Source organism: Talpa occidentalis, unplaced genomic scaffold (assembly GCF_014898055.3).
Source record: "Talpa occidentalis isolate TD23 unplaced genomic scaffold, MPIMG_talOcc4v2.1 talOcc4.12, whole genome shotgun sequence".
NCBI lineage: Eukaryota > Metazoa > Chordata > Mammalia > Eulipotyphla > Talpidae > Talpa > Talpa occidentalis.
In genome coordinates, this window is record NW_023601212.1 from 80179165 (window position 1) to 80194963 (window position 15799).

At 45.7% G+C, this 15799-nt stretch overlaps 1 protein-coding gene across 3 annotated transcripts in view; it reads right to left on the reverse strand.

Annotated features, from left to right (window-relative positions):
- Positions 1 to 15799, reverse strand: part of COL26A1 (collagen type XXVI alpha 1 chain) — a 126162-nt gene that overhangs the window by 67100 nt on the left and 43263 nt on the right. For 2 of the 3 annotated variants that reach the window (XM_037506898.2, XM_054693631.1), the window contains exon 3: positions 4038 to 4141. In XM_037506898.2, coding sequence (XP_037362795.1) covers positions 4038 to 4141 — 104 coding nt within the window. The remainder of the gene's footprint in view (positions 1 to 4037; positions 4142 to 15799) is intronic. The other variant, XM_037506900.2, reaches the window with a different exon arrangement.

Sequence of the window (15799 nt, forward strand, 5' to 3'; positions counted from 1 at the left end):
CAGTTTTTCAGTTTCTCAGCAAGTTAAACAGAGGATTACCACATGACTCAGAAATCCCAATTCTAAGTATATATCAAAAAGAATCAAAAACAGGTGTTCAAACAAAAACTTGTACGTGAATGTTCATAGCAGCACTACTCACAATAGCAGAAAGGTGGAAACAACCCAAATATCCATCAACTGATGAATGGATAAACAAAATGTGGTATATCCATATAATGGAATATTATTCATTATTCAAATCTATGCCACAGCTTGGATGAAGCTTCAAAACATTACACTAAGTAAAAGAAGCCAGACACAAAAGACCACATATTATATGATTCTATTTATATGAAATATCCAAAATAAGCAAATCAATAGAGACAGAAAGCAGATTTGTGGTTGCCAATGGCAAAGGCAAGGGGGGATGAGGAATGACTGCTTAATGGATGTGGGGTTTCCCTTTGGGGTGATAAAAAAAAGTTCTGGAACTAGATGGTGGTGACGGTTGCAAAACACTGTGAATGTACTTAATACCACTGAATTATACACTTTAAAATAGTTGAAATGGTAATTTTATTTATGTGTCTTTTACCACAATTTAATTAAGGCAAAATAGAGGCTAAACTTTTTTTTTTTTTTTTTTTTAGTTGAGAGCATTCATTGCAAGGATACCCACACCACACTACAGGAAGTGCTGACAGAATTTTTTGAGGCTGAGGAGGCTCCAGATGGAGGCTCTGAGCTCCAGGAAGAAATAAAGATCACTAGAATTGATAACTATGGGATAAATAAAAGACTATTTTTTTCCCGCCTTTTACTTTTGAAAAAGGGGATCTGGCAGTTTAATATTAAATTGTACAGTTTGTAACATAGATTTAAAACATAATAACAATAGCACAAAGGATAGTGGGGATGGATAAATGGAATTGTACTGCTAAAAGTCACCGCCATTTCACATGGAACAGCCCCATTTTTACCCTAAGTTACCTATGATAGGGATGCACAGTGTGATCCTTTGAAGAATTATTAAGAAATAATCCAGAGGCGGGCCTCCCCAGTGGCGCAGCGGTTGAACGCTGGGTTGCAAAGCTGCCCGCGGCCTCTGCAGCGCCGGTTCGATCCCCGGCTGCTCCCCGGCCACAGGAGGAGGGTCCCACATGGCGCGCAGACCCTCCTGCCGCCCGCTGCTCCCCTCAGCAGTGTACTTCGGTCCTTCTGCCTGCTCTGCTCCCTGCTCTGACTCTGGTGAATTCTCTCACCCTCCCGCGCTTCTGACTGTACACAGTGCATGTACAAACAAACAAACAAATAAATAAATAAATAAAAATACATGCCTCTTAAAAAAAAGAAAAAAGAAATAATCCAGAGGGATAACTGAAAATACAGTAAGGATGATTTTCAGTTTCTGCTTCCAGGTATGATAGACTAAATCACCCCCACTTAACTTATCCACCCTCCATAAACAAGTAGAAAATTGGACAGAGTTTATTAAACAGATGTTCACAGATGTCGGACAAGAGGCAACATGGAAAGTAATCCCTGAGAGAAGAAAAGCAAATAGGGTGATTCCTGGAGACATTCTGGATCGGAGCACATGGAGTGGAGACTAAATATAACACAACAAACTCTCTGAATTGAAGAAAGAGAAATCAGAGATTGGGAGGCTGAGGAAAACTGGTAGACAGGATATCACGTAGACAGTTACTCATGGGGTCAAAACTTATTGAATTGCATACTTCCGGGCTATATAAATTAAATGTATCTAATAAGTATATATGTTTGTTGGGATTTGTATTATGCAAAGTATACCTTAATCGAATTGATTTTAAAATCCATGGATAATTATAAAATGAGAAATAGAAAGCACATATAGCCCTATGTCTATTAAAGATGAACTTATTATCAAAAACGTTTATGGAACACACCCATTTTGTCTGTAAGGCATAGCACTCCTTACAGGAACGTTGGATAGGCCTGCACTTGGGGACATTTTAAACAATGAGATCATCCCCAAAAGCACAAAAACATGATAAACATGGCATTATGCTGACCCTGAAAAGGGCATCATTTGTGTTGTGAAAGCTGAAACAAGAAGGCAAAAGTGTTGTCTGTTGGACCTCAAATTTTTTGATGTCCTGTGCATATCGGTGGATGACCATGGAAGTATCATGAAATCTGGGGATCCAAATAAACTTTAGCAAGTGGGTAAATTCACAAATACAGAATCTGCATGTGATTAGGTCAACGGTACCTAGATCTATCTAGAAAGGAAAGTATCCCCAAGCCTCCTGCCTGCACTCTTGGGGAGTCCAGGGAGGAAGGAGAGGGAGGCAATGGGGGGAGACCCAGGGTAGACACAGAAAAGGGGGAGCAGATCCAGAAAGAGATCACCTGGGAGGGGGGAGCCACTCACCTCAAGGCAGCCCTGAGTCGTAAAACCAGAGAAAGCTGACTCAAGGAAGACCACACACAGAGGCAGACGCTGTCCTGGGGAGCCTCCCCTGACCAAAGCAAACCCCACACACACAGCACCTCTGACCTAGAGGCAGCCTAGGAGCTTAGGGGGACGAGGGCAAAGGGCCCACCACAACCTTCTTGTTTCCGCTTCGGGAATGGAAACCTGTCCTGGCTCTCAGGAGCCAGCCCCAACTCTATGACCTCACACCCCCAAGATCTCCTCAGCCCATGGGGTCTGAGGACACTGGGGCTCACACCCCTCCTTCCACTCAGCTTTGGGCCCGGGATCCATAGAATCATGGTCATCATCGCTACTACTGCTATTTCTGTTGTTATGTTATTATTTGTAGCCCAAAGAGTTTTAGGCAGCTTAGAATAAAAGCTTATACCTAACTTATAGCTTGTTATAACTTCATTATAACTTATATTAGAAAAGCATGTGTATGCTCAGCGAAATAAGCCAAAAAGAAAAAGAAAAATACCGGATGGTCTCACTCATAACAGGAATCTAGAAAACTTAAATAACGGACCAGGAAAATGAATAACTATAAGAAAGTGAAAATCAAAATCAACAAAAAACTATGAACCAGAGACACTTTTAGGGGGCGGGGGCGGGAGGGGAGGGATTGGGGTCAGAATGGGGGGGCTGCAATTGTATGGGGAATATAACAATAAAATTTATTATTAAAAAAAAAAAGAAAAAAAAAAGAAAAGCATGTGTATATGTAATGTGTGTATGTTGTAGTAAACATGTTTATTATCTAACTTGTTGATTTTTGTTAGATATATGTTCATGTTTTGTTATATATAATATATGCTACATTATACATTATTATAATATGTACTCTATCAAATATATAACAAAAATCAGCAAGTTAGGTAATAAAAAAAGATGAGAGACTAATTTTGCCAGAGTCAAACGCTTCTATTCTACATGCAAAGCTGGACCCTGAGCCTCAGGACCAGCCAGCTATCTTGGGGACCATGGTGGGCTGCAAGCTGCTGCTTAGACAGGTCCCACTTTCCTGGCCGTGAACTTGGTGGGGATTTGCTGTGGCCTCTGTCCTCCACCTGCATGCTGCCATCTGCCCCTTCAGGCCCTAGAGCAGGAGCCTGGCCCTGTACTCAGAAGGCAGGCCCTAGCTCTGGCCTCACTCTCCTGTCCGCCTTCTGGGCACCAGCAGAGTAGAAAGCCAGGGGCAGTGGGGTGAGGCCTGTCTACAGGTGACATAGTCTCCGCTGTCTCTCTGCGGCCATGGCTTCAAGGCTGGTGGGCCATCGTCAGAGCCCCTGCCTCACTTCCTGGGGTAATCGGACCCCAGGCGGAAGAAATAGACTTTACATCAAATCCCCTCCCCATGCTAGAGCCCCTGAGTGTCCTCCACCAGTGCACACAGGGACCCCACCTCAGTGCCCATGGGCAGGACAGCAACCTCACCCCAGCTTATCCAGCCCAGAGCATTCGGCCAAGAGGTACTTGGGACAAGGAAGGACTGCGGAGGAAAGGATCCCAGCTCTCAGAGGAGAAGAGGGGAGAAAGGAGTAGCCAGTCCCACCCAGTGCCCCACTCCCTGGTCCCTTGCCCCAGGACTCACCTTCGTCACAGTTGCTCCCGGTAAAGCCTGGGCAGCACCTCCACTCCAGCGCCGTCACCGTGCGGTAGGACACTCTGTACGTGGGTCTGATCAGAGTCCTGTAACTAACACAAGGGCAGCGTCAGGACAGTGTGAGCACACCAGACCCCAGCCCAGCCAGGACTCGGGATCCACTGGCCAGCAGAGCCCACACTGAGGCCCTGTGCACTTCTGTGAGGCTCTGGGTCAGTGACTACCCCCATTGGGTGTGTTCTAAGGTCCCTTCCTGCTGTTTTCCAACAAGTCTTCCAGCATGGTCACCTATGGTGGGGAAATGTCCCACACCCCAACTCCTACAAACTAAATTGTCGTCCCCCACCCGCCCCCAACTCATGTGCTGAAGCTCTAACCATCTCAATGTGGCTTTATTTATAAGTAAGGTCTTTAGGATATAATTAAGGTTAAATGAGGTCATAAGTGTAGGACCCCTATCCAATAGGGCTGGTGGTCTTTGAGGAGAGAGAGAGAATCTGCAGAACATCTCAGGGGAGGCTAGTGAGGGCACAGCGAGCAGGCAGCTACCTGAGAAGTCAGTGTCTATTGTCCCACCCTGAGTCTATGATATTTTGTCAGGACAGCCCAAGCTGACAGAGACACTGGCCAAGAACACGAAGAAGAAAAAGAAAAATGCCATTAGAACCCACACAGCTTCCAACCACCACCAAGTCCCTGAACTCCCACCATTTTCCCAATCATTATCTCCTTTGGTTGAGCCATCCAATGATTACTTATTAATTACCGACGACATGCTATGTTGGGGTCACAGATTGATAAGCTGGGTCCCCGTCCTTGAGAAACTACAACATGTGAAAGAGGGAGATCCTTCGATGAAAATCTGCAATCTGGCCGTTAAACCTCCTGCAAAATGCTGTGGATTCCATGAGAAAATTTCACACCCCTCAAGTGTTGGAATTGTTCTTGCAACCAGTCTGACACAATTTTGCAAAACTCCAAAACTAGTGAATATAAATATATGACCAAATTTCACAAGGGGGATAAATCAGCCTTTATTATTTGTGTCTTGTGCATCATTATAACTTTGCTGCTTAATCAAGCTGGCATGACTTCCTCATGAAAGCAAAAGCAATTGACTTCACCACCTCTGAATCTGCTGACACCGAGCAACCTCGTCGGTGAATGGCAGAGTCATGAATTAATTGGTAGCAGCAGGCGTGACGTTTCAAGATGCACTGTTGACAGGAAAACACACGAGTCACATCTTGAATTTCAGAAACACTGCACTAAATCTGAAAAATCCTGTTACACTAATTTTTCTCTTTTAAAAAATCCTCTCACTCATGTTTCGTAAACATTCCAGCAAACCAGTTTTCCCCTGGTGATCTAAGGGGAGGGGAGGTGCAGCCAGGGGCAGAAATCGTTGAAAGAGGAGTGGAAGTCTGCACAGAGCGGGGCGCAGCTCGTACCCCAGAGCAAACCTGGACCTTTGATCCTCAGGTCACCCCCTCTAGGAAGGGAGCTGGCCTGACTGTGGGGGGCTAGGGGGTGGACACATCATCGCTCCTTACAGCAAGTGGCCTGTGGGACACAGAGGGCAGTGAGCCTTGGTCCAAGGAGTACCATAAACTGCAGAATAAACACACACTCACACACACACACATGCTCACTCACACACCAGTCACATACATACACACGTCACATGTACATACGTGCTCTTATACACACACATGTACATGCCCCCATGCATGCACTCTCGTACACACGTTCACCCTTTCACACCCCTTCTTGCTGCAGATCCCCCAGCCTGAAGCACACCCAACTAGAAGAGGGAAGAAGCTTTCCTTGGCATAAAAAATGCCAGTTTTAAAACTAATTCCTGAAATAACATATCAATAGTTGGCTGAGAGAGACCTGAAAGCCTGGGCTATACCCATGTTGATGTGCAAGGCAGGGAAGGATAGGTTGCCATCGCTCGTGTAGAGACAGCAGCCTGTGATGCCGCTGATGCCATGAATGGGTCCCTCCCAGATTCTCAGTGCCTTGGGGCACATGGAGCCCCTAATTCACAGAAGGGACTGGCACGCAGTGCTGAACCTCTCTGAGTCCCTTTTGGGCCTGCATCATGAGCACGCTATGGAGCCCGGGTTTCGGGGGTGAGGAGGATGGGAGGGTGCGTGTGCATGGTGCTGAGGACAGTGGAGGACACACGGAGGCTACGTGCAGGACGTGGGCAATGGGCTGATCTGACTGCTTCCTCCCAGCCACCCCCTCTGCTGGTCCCCACCGCGGTTAAAAGAGAAGCCCAGCGCTTAACCACCTGCTCTGACTGGGCTTCCCCAGCTGACGCGGCCCTTGTGCCACAAAATGCCTCCAAACACACTGGGTGCTCTTCAGTCCACACCTTGCGTGACCATGGTGGTTAAAGTAATGGTAGAGGGCCTTTCCTGCATGGATGCAGCTCCGGTCCCTGGGTCCCCCAAATTGAGAACTTCTCAGCTCCTGGGAGGCTGCACCCAGCAGGAACATGGCCACAAAAGGAAGATATTGACTTCTACCTGAAGTGCGATGGTTAGGATTTGGATTACCATGAGAAAAGAGAAAAAAAGGAAGGTCCAGAAACTCATGAACACTCAAAGGCAAAAAGGAGGACCGATCTGACAGCTGAGTTCTACCACAAACAGCGCCAAGCTGAGAAAGCACAAATGCTGGACTGTCGAGGTGCCTGAGTAGTGAAAAGCCCTCCAGGAGCAGTGCCTGCTGGACAGAGAGACAGGCCTGTGCTCAAGCACTGTCCAATGTGATTAAACAAAGCAAAAAGAGAAAGCAAGGAGATGGAAAGTCCCTCTGCCCAAAGCTCATCCCCAGGGAGAAACAGGAGTATAAAAGTCATATGAACAGGAAAGAAGAGAAGAAACTGTGGAGGAGGATGTTACTAAAGTCTGTTTTGTTGGAGACGCCTTTACGCAAAGACATTTAAATATGACAGATGCATTAGGCCAATGGGCTTATGTTTCAAAAGGCCCAGGTACTGCATCCTGAGCTGAAAGCCATCTTTAGCTGCCAGCAAAAGATGTAGAGAAGAGTCCCTCATCCCCATGCTGTACAACATTGGGCGCTATCACCAAAGGCACTGTCACTGAAATGAACATGGGTGAGTTGGGCCTTGTGACAGAAAGAGGCCAGGTTATTTGGGTAAAATATGCCAAGTGACCAATAATTCTGAAAATGCCAGTGGCATAAATGCAGTCTTACTGCCAGCACTTTCATACAAAAACTCCTTACGCTTGCTGAAGACTCCACACCAGTCAGGAAAAGAACACTGCTGTGATGTTTCTGAATATCACTCAGGAGCCTGGCATGTCTACCGGCATCAAGAGAACTATGTATTTTATTTTAAAGTATATATACACACACACACATACATACATACCCACATATATAAATATATACATTAAAATGGCACAGCTGTACTTTATTTTGGAGTCTGCTAAGCATTTAGATGTTCATATAATTGAATGATTAAAAAAGCAATTATAGAAATATCCCTTAAAAATAACAGTAGATAGACTGAGAGTTTTAATTGAGTCCTCACCACATCAGGTATGGTTCTGAGAGTTTCACATTTGCTGACCCATAACAACTCTAACAGGTGGAAACTATCATTATTCCTATTTACAGAGGAATAAGTAACTTTCTCAATATCATACTGCTAGAAGGGGGTGGAACTAGAATCCAAACCCAGGCAGAACTGGTTCCAGAACCTGTGTCCATTTGGCACAGAGGTAGTTTACCCCCTACATCAGCACAAGGTACTGACCTCCAGTCCTTGAACCAGTGGGAGAGCTCTAGGTCTCTCTCTGCTCCCTCATTCTGAGGGCATAGGGCTGGCTGGGCTCACTCCAGGAACAGAAGAAACCAGATGAATTTCAAAGTTGAGACCAGGGAGCACCAGTAGGTGGCGCTGCTTCACCAGCCCAGAGGGCAAGAGCTCAGGTAGGCAGCCCTTTGAGTCACACCTGAACACCCAAGGCAGGCTCCGTGTTAGTGGCCTGTCCCCAGCCTACACAAGAACTGAACTCCTCCTCCATGAAAAACTGCCATGTCTTCTGCTGAAACCCAATCTGCACACCCAGCAGTATCTCTAAAATGCAGATCTGGTTTTGTGACCGTGCTCTCTCAAAATCTTCCACGGCACCCAAAGACTGAAGAACCAACTCTTTAGGTCAGCAAACAAGGTCCTGCCTACAGTTCTACCCTCCCCTCTTCCTACCACCACACCTCACTGAGCTGCTCGTCCTGCTCCCAGGCTTTGTGCACATGCACGCTTCTCCGTCTATGCCTTTCCTCCTTTACTCTGCCTGAGAAAAATCCCTGAGAACCTTCAGGGTGTGCTCAAGTCACTTCCTCTTCACTGAAGCACCCCCACCTCTTGCCAGAATCAATAGTCTCCTTGCTCGTACAGAGCTTGCTTAAAACTCAATGCTCATGGGCCTCCCTGGTGATGCAAGGGGTTAAGACACAACCTATGAAGCTGTCTGCAGCCACTGCAGCACGAGTTCGATCCCTGGCCAGGGAGCTACCCACATGGCGCAGCAGACCTCTCCCAACTCACCCGTTGCTCTCCTCAGCAGGGTATTTTGGTCAATCTGCCAGTTCTGTTCCCCACGCTGTCTCTGGTGAATCCTCTCACCGCCCCCCCACACACACCTCTGGCCTGTACCCCAGTTCTTGTATGCATAAATAAATCTTTAAAAAAAAAAACAACTCAATGCTCATCCTTGTACTCTGCCATTATGTACCAGAGCCCAAGTGGTGCCAGGCACTGGGAATACAGGCATGAAGAAGCAGGCATGGGCTCCTCTCTGCCAGAGTTTGTGGCACTAATCACATGTTCACATACGTGAATATGACTACACACTGGTAAGTGCTATGAAAGAAAGCACCAAATTTGATGATGAAATTTTTTCATGTTTCATTAAAATATAATTATGTTTTATAACATGCAGTAAAATAATCAATGTAGTGTTTCACTCAATGAATTTTTACTTATGTGGACCCCCAACATTCATATTACTCAAAAATCCCCTGTGGCCCCTCCAAGTTAATCACTCAGCCACCAGATGCAACCAGTCTCCTGAATTCTCTCTCCAGAGATCAGCGTTGCCTGTTCTAGAATCTCACATAAATAAAAACTTACAGCAAGCACTCCTTAGTGTCTGCCTTCTTTCACTCATCCATTATGTCTGTGAGGGTCATCCTTGTTAAGTGTTTGTTTCTTTTTATTGCCAAATAATATTCCACTACATAAACATGCCACATTTATCCATTCTCTTGTTGATAGATGTTTGGGTTGTTTCCAGTTTTGAGCTGTGGTGAACAAAGATGCTGTGAGCTTTCTCCTGTAAGTCTTTGAGAACAAGGTTTCCATTTCTCTAGAGACTATACCTAGGAATATAATTGATGGGTCATAGGAAGGACATATGTTAAACAGATACTCTACACTTGAACAGATACTCTACACAGGTTTCCAAAGCCTGTATGGATAAACCATATGTTTCGCAGCAGTAATAGAGTTCCAGTTGCCCCATACCTTGCCAACATTTGAGACTGTCAGTCATTTTCATTTTAGTCATTCTAGGGTACATATCACACTCTGTCGTTAAGGTTTTAATTTGTATTTCCTGTTGACTAAATAAAATTGAACCCTTTTCAGGTTTGCCATTTGGATAGCTTCTTTTGTGAAGTGCCTGTTCAATACCTTTGCCCATTTTTTAAACTAGGTATTGTGTCTTTTTCTTGCTGATTTGTAAGATATATGTATTCTCTATTGGAGACCTTTGTCAGATGTTTGTATGGCAAATGTTTTCTCCCAATCAGTACTTTGTCTTTTCATTTTCTTAAAGGTGTGCTTGTGATGATCAGTTTTTAAGTTTGATGAAGCTCATTTGATCATTTTTCAAATGTTATATTTGTTGAGTAGGAGTCAAGGTTCACTATTTTCCATTTGGAGGTCCACCATCAACCCAGTACCATTTATTGAAAAGACCTAGTCAGTCCTCCACTGAATTATTTTAGTGCCTTCCTGACAACCCAGTGATTGTTTAAATGTACGCTTATTTCTGGACTTTCTATTCTGTTCCATTGATCTGTTTGTCTATGGTTGCACCAAAACAACTCTGTCTTAAATTAATGGAACTTCACAGTAAGACTCAAAATCTGGTAATGTAAGCCCTCAAAGTTTATTCTCTTTCAAGACTGTCTTGCCCATTCTAGGGGTCTTTGCAGCCCCATAGATTTTTTTTACATACCAGTTGATAAAGATTAATAATGTTGAGACATTGCATTTGAATCTTCTTTAATTTTTCTCAGTAGTGTGCACATCTTTTTTTTTAATTATAAATTTTATTTTTATATTCCCCATACAATTGCAACCCCCTTATTTTGACCCCAATCCCTCCCCTCCTACCCCTACACCCCATAGAGTGTCTCTGGTTCATAGTTTTTTGTTGATTTTGATTTTCACTTTCTTATAGTTATTCATTTTCCTGGTCCCTTATTTAAGTTTTCTAGATTCCTGCTATGAGTGAGACCATCCGGTATTTTTCTTTTTCTTTCTGGCTTATTTCGCTGAGCATGATCCCTTCCAGCGCCATCCATGTTGCTGCAAATTGCATGTGTTTATCTTTTTTGAATGCTGAGTAATATTCCATGGTATATATGTACCACATCTTCTTGATCCAGTCATCTATTTTTGGGCATTTGGGTTGTTTCCAAAGCTTAGCTATTGTAAATAGAGTGTGCACATCTTTTGTTGACTCCTAGGTATTTGCTCAGGCTGCCATAACAAAACACCACAGACTGCAAGAAATAAATCTATGTGATTTTTAAGTCATCCATGGTTTAAACAACAGAGATCAGTTTTCTCCTAGTCCTGGAGTTTGGAAGTCCAGATCAAGGTCCTAGTGGTTTCGTTTCTGGTGAGGACACTGTTCTTAGCTTGTAGACACTTTCTCACTATGTCCTCACAAGGCCTTTCCTAAGGGGGATATCTCTTCATGTAAGAACACTAGTCCTATTGGATCAGGGCCACATCCTTATTTGCATCCTTAGAAGTCTCATCTCCAAATACAACCACACTGGGGGTTAGGGCTTCACCATATCAATGGGGGGAAGGGGTACACAGTCAGTCCATAACAGTATAAAATGCCTTATTATTTTACTAAACATGGGAGGTTTTTTACATTTCATTTTCTACTACATTTTGTTTTCATTGTTTCTACTAGTATATTGTTATTCTTTTTTTTTGTATGTTAACTTTGTCCATGTTTGGAATGCTATAATAATATACCATCGAGGGCCTCCCGGTGGCGGAGTGGGTGGAGAGCAGCTCTGTGAAGCTGTCCGTAGCCTCTGCAGCGTGGGTTTGATTCCTGGCCAGTCAGGGAGATACCCACATGGCGCCGCAGACCTCTCCTGTCGCGCCCGCTGCTCCCCTCAGCAATGCTTTCTGTCTGTCTGCCTTTTCTGCTCCCCACTCTGTCTCTGGTGAATCCTCTCACCCTCCCATGCCTCTGGCCTGTACCCCAGCTATTGTATAAATTAAAAATAAATCTTTTAAAAATACATATATACCATCAACTGGATGACTTAAAAATCACAAAGATTTATTTCTCGCAGTCTGGAGATTGAGAAGTCCAAAATCAAGGCCCCAGTGGATCCAGTGTTGTGTCCCCACATGGCAGAAGGGGCCTCCTTTATAAGAGCACTGATCCCATTCATAAGGATTCCAACCCTGTTACCTAATCACCTTCCAAAGATCCCGCCTCCAAATGATATCACATTAGGAGTTAGGATTTCAACATATGAATCTGAGGTGGACACAGACATTCAGCCTATAGGCATCATCCAATACAGTGAGGGCTCAACAAAAAAGTAGAGGAAGAGTGAATGCTGGCATCTATTCTGCTCTTGAACATCAGCACACCTGGGCTTTGGGCTTCGACTGGGCCTTCCCCCGTGGGCTCCCCTGGCTCTCAGGGCCTTCGGGTTTGGACTAGAACTACACCACACGCTTCTCTGGGCCTCTGGCTTGCAGGTGGCAGACTGTGGGGCTTCTCCGCCCAGGGAGTCCTGTGAGCCAACTCCTATCATAAATCTCTCTCTACATATCTATATATACCCAATTAGCTCTGTTTCTTTGGCGAGCCCTGACTAATACAACCTTTGTTTTCAATTATAATAATGATGATGCCATTATTCTTTATTTAGTAATCGGCTCTTGCAGACAACGAAGTCCCCACAGGCACGACCTCCTCGTCCTCATCTGCTGAGCACAGTGGAGTCACATCAGAGAACAACTCTGATTTCTGAGGGAAACACAAGTTAAACCACAACGACAGATTCCCCTCACACCTAAAGTGACCACTACCAAGAAGACAAAAGATAATGAGTGCTGGTGAGGATGGAAGGAAAAGGAAAAGCTGGCACACGACTGGTGGGCATGGAAGTTCTGCAGCCACTTTGGGAAAACCTATGGCGATTTCTCCAAAAATTAAAAATAGAAATATCATACGATCCAGTAATCCCACTTCTGGGTATACTGCCAAAGGAAACCAAATCAGTCTGTTGAAGCTATCTACAGCATTATTGACAAGAGTCACGACGTGGAAGCTAGCAATGTGCCCAGCAGCACAGGAGAGGTCAAAGAAATGTGGTCTGGGCCTCCCCGGTGGCGTGGCGGCGTTGAGCGCCGCTCTGTGGGACTGTCCACAGCCTCTGCAGCGCGGGTTTGATTCCCAGCCCACCAGGGAGAAACTCACATGGTGTGGCAGACCTCTCCTGTCTCACCCGCTGCTCCCCTCAGCAGTGTATTTTAGTCAGTCTGCCTGTTCTGCTCCCTGTTCTGTCTCTGGTAAATTTTCTCACCTTCCCGCGCTTCTGACTGTATCCCAGTTCTTATATAAATAAATAAATCTTTAAAAAAAATAAATTTCCACTCTTTTAAAAAAAAAGAAAGAAATGTGTTCTACACACACACACACACACACAGCCCAGAATATTATTCAACCTTCAAAAAGAAGGAAGTCCTGCCATTTGTGACAATAGGGATGAATCGGGAAGGCTTTATGTTAAGTGAAATAGTCAAAGAAAGACAAATATCATGTGATCTTACTTCCATATGGAACCAAAAAGGAAATTGAACTTAAAGGTTACCCCAGAGGCTAAGGGGAGAGAGATAAAAGGAGAGATACTGATCACAGGGTTACATCCACTCAGTTCAAACACAAATTAGTTCTGGAAACCCAACATATAGTGTGGTGACTGGAGGTAGTAATGTACTAATACTTGAAATTTGCTAAGAGAGTAGATCCCAAGTGTTCTCACCACAAATAATAGGTAATGTTGGGAGGTGAGGCATGTTTATTAGTTTGATTGTGGTAATCATTTCACAATGTACATATATCAAAACATCTTAAATATATACAAATATATAAATCTTACATGTAATAATTAAGTAAATAAGTGAATCAATCAACAAATGAACAGATGCCAACAAACACACATGCACACACACATACACAGTCTGAAGGCACCAGGTGAGATAAGGAACTGATGACCATCTGTTGCTGCTTCAAGATGTTCCCAAGGACAGGAGCCTTCCCAACCCACCCTCACCCTTCACGCAAGGGACCAATTCCTTTCAAATCAGAACAGCCACCCAGATACCCCCACACCCCTTACAACACCATAGCAGTAATAATCCCAGGGTCTACAGATTTCCTCTCACCTTGGATAGCCCAAGGCAGGTCTCAGCTGAGGACACTGCTTCCTGGGCAAGAACCCGGTTTGCCCAATGCCTCACCCCATGGTCTGCACACTGCTGTCAGCCTCACTCCTTGGCAGCAACACCAAGGTCTTGGACAAGGGCCACACAGACCTCGGAGCCTGCCCAGGTCTTGGGTATTGGCGTGAGAGACACTCTGAGGCCTGAATTCTCCCCAAGGTAGATTCTGATTCTGTGATGCTGCAGTGTGCATGGAGGATGGAGAAGAAGAGCCACACCAAGATGCAAGCCCTGCTTGCGCTGGCCCAGCATTCACCAGGTCTCCCCGATGTCCCCCCTGTGCTCCTCACCCCCATTTTCCAGCTTCACAGGCCTTCTCCCACTTTTCTGGTGTGTCACATTCCTGACCCCTGAAGGGTCTCCCTCTTCTCTCATTCAGTTAAAGCCCAGTCACGTCCTAACTTACCTTAAAGACCATCTCCTCCAGAAAGCCCCCTGAGACCTTCCACCAGATCACTGTTCCCAGTTGGCTCTCTATGTCCTGCCTTCACAGCACTTACCCTAGTTTGAAAATTGTAATACCATGTTTGGCAGGTAATTGATGCCTCCACCCCATTGTGAGCTCCAGGAGGGCAGGGACCCACTAACTGATGGGATGCTGGCTCCCATGATGTGGCAGTTCTCCTGGGGCCTGCTGGCAACAGACAGCCAAGGCCAAACGACTGTGGAAATGGGTTGAAGGTTGAGGGAAAGTGCTAATATATGCCTGTTTTACAGATGGGCAAGTCAGCTTAGAAAAGAAAGGGGCTTGTAAGGGAGTTGTATCTGTTCAACACCTGGGCGCTCAGTCCACTTGCACCTGTAAGTGTAACTGACCCATTTCACAGGTGAGGACACTGAGCTGGGGGGCTGGTAGGCAGTGGTGTCTGGACTCAACCCACACCATCGGCAGTAGAGGATCCCGTTCGTGAACCCCTCCTGCCCTTTGCCTGTACATCTCTCAGGCCCTGCCTTTCTAGCACTGCCACCGTTCTCTGTCCCATTGGCCCAGCTGAGGGCCAGACACAGACAGCAAGACCATGGGACGTGAGGGCAAGGCTCAGGCCAACGACAGGGGAGCAGACCTGCCTTCAGACCATAGTTTTCACAGGTTCTAGCTGATTCCAACACATCTCTGCCCATCTGTGAGCATCAGCTTCTTCAGTACCTGCAGAGCCCCTTGTCATCTGCTAGAGACACTGACCAACTCCAAGATGCAGCTCCCGGGGCCGGGCAAAAGTGCCACCTCCTCTGGGAGGCCTTCCTTGACCAGCTGATTCTCAGTCCCACCAGCCTACAGCAGGTTGGGTCCCTTCAATTTACAGTCATGGGACGCTGACTTTTCTAAACACTAAGTACCTTTATTACGTACCCAACCATACAACCATTTGTCTGATGCCTGTCTTCTCAATCAAGCCACCAGTGCACCCTGCACCTAGCTCAGGGAAGGGCACACCACACACGCTCTATAAACATTGGAGGAATGAATGAAACAATCAGTGAATTGTGTGTGAAGGAATGCATGCTGGGAGTGGCAATGCTAACCAGGACACGGAAGTTCCCCAGAGGAGCTCGGTGTGTGGGTTGGGGGACAGCCGTGGAAACTAACAGCCGCAGGGATGGGGGAGCAAGGCATGACCGCTTCCAGCAGAGGAGGCCAGAGCAGCTTCCCACAGGGGCGCACACTTGAGGGAGGTCTGCTGAGCCGAGAAGGCAAAGACGCAGCCAGTGCCGTGAGAGATGGGAGGTCATTTTGGGGTGAAATTTGGTGTATTTAGAAGGCAGAGTGCTTTGACAGGCAACCAGGGCACTGACACCACAACTGTGAAAGCTTCACATGCAGGCAAGGAGCGTGGCCTGAGCCATGAGGACACACTGACCAGTACTCTCCCAGCTCTCCAGAGCACACCTCTGATCAGTGAAATAGTCTAAGCCTGAAATC